Source organism: Oryzias melastigma, linkage group LG17 (assembly GCF_002922805.2).
Source record: "Oryzias melastigma strain HK-1 linkage group LG17, ASM292280v2, whole genome shotgun sequence".
NCBI classification, from domain to species: domain Eukaryota; kingdom Metazoa; phylum Chordata; class Actinopteri; order Beloniformes; family Adrianichthyidae; genus Oryzias; species Oryzias melastigma.
The window spans coordinates 18253255-18258993 of record NC_050528.1 but is presented as its reverse complement, the minus strand read 5'-3'; the positions used below and the strand labels follow the sequence as shown (position 1 = coordinate 18258993).

Below are 5739 nucleotides of genomic sequence, written 5' to 3'. Positions count from 1 at the left end.
CATCAATGTCAAGAATAGAAGTGTTTTGAAATGCATTTAAAAGCTACAATGAAGGTTTAAATGTCAAAGAAATTATATTTTTACCGGATGAAACATTGTATTTATTGAATGCGCTTTAAAGAAAGAGTAGTCTTTTATCTTTTCTGTAGTTTGTCAGGTTTTACTAAAGAAGGAAAAAGAAACAAAAAAATTTACCAATCTATGGAACAAACCAGTAGCCTAAGAAATGTTCTCAAAATTATTTTTTGTCCCCTCTGTTTGCTTGTTCTCTCCTTTTGACTTTTTTTTTAATCTTCCTTTGAGTTCCTTTGATTCTTTTCTTTTTCCTGTTTTGTCTTTCTTCCTGCACTTTTGGAAATGTGGCATCACGTTTCTAGCTTTCTGTTGGTCTTTTCCTCCTTTCACACCCCATACACTTAGTTTTATCGCTGTTTTTTTCAAATAATCTCTTTATCTTTACCTTCGCTAACTTGCTGTTGACCGGAATAGTCCATTGCTGCAGAGGGGCGGGGGAGGACGAAACACTTTCAGTTGAGCAATCTTATACCATTTAGTGTTTTTTTTATTAATGAAAAAGTTAAATAATAATGTGTAAGTTATTATAGATATGTATATTAAGTGTTATATTAAGTCCGCCCCTGCTCAAATGACAACCTTTTCCTGTTTGCTTTGACACTAAATTCCCAACAGAATGTGACATTTAAAACACAGAGAAGAGAAGACTCTTGAATAAAGACACTGGAGATGCTTCAATCCATGGTTGGACCCTAAGTAGTGACCAGCCCCAGCTAGAGATGATTTCATCTCACGCATGGACTGTATGAGAGATATTCCAAATGCACTGCAAACGCTGTTATTTTTATTTCTTCTTTTTTAAGTGCAAGCAGAGGAACCGAGTGACGTAGGTTGACCTGGCCCCTGTGTTCTGGACCGCAGACTGGGAGACCACACACCACGCGTATCGCTTTGTTTCACTCTATTTGAGTTCTTAGCTATCTGCACACCTCTGACTTCACAGACCAGACAGAATGGTGCCATTCCTAAAGTTTTCTGATGACTCGACCTCTGCTCAAACTATCAGCAGACGTGGTGAGACTGAATATGGAGCAGCTGCAGCGTCCCTTTGTCAGGGTTGGGGTTACATTAAGACTTTAAAAACCTGTGAGTTGTCACAGAAAATAAGCTGGACAGGATAAAAAGAAAAAGAATTCCTAACCAGAACAGGCTTTAGACACTTTTATCTTCTTTGGAGTAATCTACAATGCAAAATGTAATCCAGCCTTTGCAATGCACCACAATGCTGACGGGCATGCAGAGCAGCAGATTTTAATCTATAAAACCACCACCTAAAAATATATTTCTCACTTGTATTGTGCAATAAATTAGGCAAACCACAATAAAAGCATCTCAAAAATCTTACACACTGGCAATTTCATTGATTGTTTTGACAGAACTATAACCAAACAAGACAAAAATCCACAAAGATGCAGCAAATATCTGATAATAAACCATTAAAACTGATGTAGAAAATGTGACTAACAGTAACTTAGTTGGTGATTTCTTAACAATGGAGTTTTCTGTTAAAAATTGTTGACGTTTTTTCAGGCGGAAATGTTTACTTCAGGATGAAGAACAAACACTTGTGGATATGAAACTGTGGAAATCTTAATAATATTTAGACATTAATCTATTGGGGAGACGATGCAAGTTTTTAACAAAATACAAATAAATAAGAGGTAACAGAAACCTTACAATTTTACAAATATTAACACTTAAAAAATTCAAAAGACAAGGTCACAACATCTAAAAGCATTTAACTTAACGGAATTACTTTATAACATGGAGAAGCCAGGAAGAATTTATCAAGTTTTTTTTCCTTATTTTTCTTATAAAATTAGTAATTTCTACTTATTTTACTAGTTTTTTTTCACTGTAATTGAAGTTAAACACAATTAGCTACTTAAATAAATAAAAAAATACAAACCATTTGCTTAAAATGAGCAAAAAATATTTAATTTTGGGCTGCATAACATTTAATTTTGAGCAGTTCTATCCACGGTTAGCTTTTCAAGCTTATTTTTTCCCTTTTGGGATGCTTGTACGGAACTCCTACTTTAGGGATAGGCAACTCCAGGCCTCGAGGGCCTCAATCCTGCAGGTCTTCCAACATACTCTGCTCTGGCATGCTCTGATTGGCAGGACACACCTGAAGCAGGTAATCAGTCATGAGCAGGTTTTGGAGACTGTGGCCCTTGAGGCCTGGAGTTGCCTATCCCTGTCTACTTTCTAGATTTTTATATCATATAAGCAGAATTCTTGTTAAGTAGAAATTACTTCCTGCACGAACAGATTTTCTCCTTTAGATTATAATCCCGTATTTAGGCTTAAGTGTGGCAAAAGTATTTAGTCAGTGATCAATTGTGCATTTCTCCCACTTAAAAGATGAAAGATGAGATAGAGGAGATCTGCATGGAGGAATGGACCAAAATACCAGCAACTGTTTGTGTTGTGAAGACTTACAGAAAATGTTTGACTTCTGTCATTAAGTTGAACATTTATTATTGATCAAATACTTATTTTACACCATAATTTAACAAAAAATTCTTTAAAAATCCGACAATGTGATTATTTTTCCTCTTTTTGTGTCTCACAGTTGAGGTATACCTATGATGAAAATACAGGACTCTCTTGTTTTTAAGAGGGACAACTTTGGTGCACAACTGGTGGCTGACTAAACACTTTATGCCCTGCTTTATCTCTCTTTGCAGTTGATTAGGAGCAGGACATTTGCAACTATTTTAAAACCACATTTAGTGCAAACATTTTCTGTGATTTCTATTATTTGGCTTTTATAAAACGTAAAAAAAATAGAAATCCTTTTTTTTCTAATCTTAAGTTACCTTTACTCAGTGGAACATCCAACAAACAAAAAGAGTAGCATCATCAGTCTCACTTCACAGGGCAGACGTGACTTCTGGCTTAGTTTCGTAAACAGTGTTGTTCTCAGAAGAGGAGTTCAGCTAAGAAAAACCTATTTCCTCATTTGATATGAAAGTGTAAGCTGATTGAGGCAGTAAAAACATCAATCAAATATGTTTTCTTAGAAAAAACAAGTGAGAACACTCTTACTGGGAAAGCGTATTCCTGAAGAAGCTGATGTAACCCTGAATTTTATCTCTTTCAGTTAATGATCCTATAAATAGCTTTGTTTGTTTGATAGCAACTGTATTTTAGTTTATTACCCTTTTGTTGACAGCTGGTTCTGTATGAATGCAGGTAAACAAAATACATAAGTTTAATTTAAAAAAGTGTTTTAATAATTTTAAAAAGCAGTAAAGGAAAAAGAACTACAGCATATGTGAATGTAAAAAACACCAAATGCAAAAATGCAGCTGAGCTTTATGAATAATACCGCTTCAGTAAAAAGTAATACCCGAAAGCATCAAAACAGCAGTTTGTGGAGGCGATCATCTCCGACACGTTAAAAAAAATATGAGCTGGTAAATACGCAGACATCCATTTTAGAGGCGGGGTGTAGAAGTAGTTTACAACAAAGGAAATGTGGATTGGAGTATAGCAAACAATGAAAACGATCATGTTTGCTGTTACCATTCTAGCAACGCTTTTCATTTCCTCTGACTTATCCTGCACCTTGAATATGATCCAGATAATCTGACTGGAACAGAAAGTAATAATCAGAAATGGAATGAGAAAGCCCACAGACAGCAGCAGTCCAAGAAACCATGGATTCAAGCGCATGTCTTCGCATCTTTCATAGCACGTCCACAGGTTCTCGGGTTTGCTTTCATCTTTAAAGATAATGCTCAATGTCACCAGAAATGTCCAGATGAAGACACACACACACACAGCTGTCTCCTTCTTCCTCCTCCAGAACCTGGTCTGTAGCGGGAACCTTATAGCCAGGTACCGATGCACGGCGATGGATGCTGTGGTCAGGATGCTGGCATACATGTTTACATAGTGAGTCTGAATGAGGAAGGTACACAAGCAATTCTTGGGCAGGCAGAAGAAGGCGTCGTAAATCCTGAAGGGGAGGAAAAGGATGAGGGTTAAATCGGCGATTGCCAGATTTAACATGTAGATGTGGGTGTCTGTCCAGTGTTTCCGTTTGGCAACGAAGGCTCGCAGAGCAGCGGCGTTGATGAGGACACCCAGAAGGAAGACTGGACAAAAAGCCAAACCATAATGCAGTTCCACTTTGCAGGTAAGGTTTGTGTCATTGGTGCACATTCTGCAGGAGCCCTGTGCAACATTTGGAGGAATGAAAGCCAATATATTCATGAGTTTCAAATAGATTTAATGCATTTCGTGGTAGAAAAAATAAAATCTATGGGTATGTCCAAATTAGTTCTAAAATTAGTTTGACCTAATGGTCACAAAAATATAGTGTATTAAACTGTGAAGTGAGACTTTGAAACCAAAAGGCTCTTTTAGCGTACAAGATTAAAGATCCTGACCTAGACAGCGACCTTTTTAAAGTCATACATCTGTCCTGTCTCTGGTTGAAAACAAACCACTAGAAGAATTAACTCACCAGACGAGCTGTCGTCTTGATCATCCACTGAAGTGAACTGGATTCAGCTGCTGAAGTGTTTAAGAAAAAAGCAGCATACAACTTCATTTACATTTGCATAATTTCCCTCCTTTGGTCAACACATGCGTCGCTGCACGACGACTGCAGATGAACAGAGTTAAAACAGCCCACAGAAGCAAACCACAGCACTCAGTGTCCTCGTTCTTACAGCAAGTAGCAGACTGCTTCTCTGTTGAAGCTCCAACAAGCTGCAGTCAAACCGAAATCAGATGTAGTTTCCTGTAATAACCCACAATAACTTTTGATATTTAAGCAGACAGTTATAACGCATAAACTGTCTCAGATAGGAATATGAAACAACTGAAAACGTTTTCTGTGAATTTCATCAATTATAATTTTTCTATAATACATACTAATTTGTATGTACAAAATATTAATTTGCGTGTACAAAGTACTACTTTGTGAGCACAAAATGCTAATTTGTGGCCAAGAAATGCTGATAAAATGCTAGTGGCCATAAAATACCAAATTGTTGCCACAAAATACTAACTTTTTTGCACAAAAAGCACATTTTTGTGTACAAAATTGTAATTTGTGAGCATAATATATTAATTTATGTATACGAAATACTAATTTGTGTGAGCAAAATACTAATTTGAGTGAAAAAAATAATAATTTGTGTGTACAAAGTACTACTTTGCGAGCACAAAATGCTAATTTAAGGCCAAGAATTGCTGATAAAATGCTGGTGGCCAGAAAATACTAAATTGTTGCCACAAAATACTAACTTTTTTGCACAAAAAGTACATTTTTGTGTACAAAATTCTAATTTGTGAGCATAATATATTAATTTATGTATACGGAATACTAATTTGTGTGAACAAAATACTAATCTGTGAGTATAAATACTAATTTGTGTGTACAAAGTACTACTTCGTGAGCACAAAATGCTAATTTGAGGCAGAGAATTGCTGATATAATGCTAGTGGCCAGAAAATACAAAATAGTTGCCACAAGATACTAAATTTTTGCACAAAAAGCTAAGCTATGCACTCAAAATGCTAACCTGTGCACACAAAATACTAATTTGCGCTCACAAAATAGTCATTTGTGCACTCAAATACTAATTTGTGTGTACAAAATACTCCTTTCTGTGCACATTATGCTAATTTGTGAGTTTAAAA

At 36.0% G+C, this 5739-nt stretch overlaps 1 protein-coding gene across 1 annotated transcript; it reads right to left on the bottom strand.

The window, feature by feature from the left end:
- Window positions 1-3328: 3328 nt before the first annotated feature.
- Window positions 3329-4829, bottom strand: gpr35b (G-protein coupled receptor 35 b). Its single transcript, XM_024274317.2, has 2 exons — window positions 4556-4829; window positions 3329-4263 (listed from the first exon to the last, which is right to left on the bottom strand). The coding sequence occupies exons 1-2, from the start codon at window positions 4640-4642 to the stop codon at window positions 3400-3402; spliced, it is 951 nt and encodes a 316-aa protein (XP_024130085.1). The 5' UTR covers window positions 4643-4829; the 3' UTR covers window positions 3329-3399.
- Between the last annotated feature and the right edge of the window lie 910 nt (window positions 4830-5739).

What these genes read in the sequence shown, in the direction of transcription:
- gpr35b (XM_024274317.2), bottom strand. Translation starts at nt 4,642, where the DNA reads ATGAAGTTGTATGCTGCTTTTTTCTTAAACACTTCAGCAGCTGAATCC. An exon ending in TCAAGACGACAGCTCGTCTG is followed by an intron (nt 4,264 to 4,555) that starts GTGAGTTAATTC and finishes AATGTTGCACAG; the next exon opens with GGCTCCTGCAGAATGTGCAC.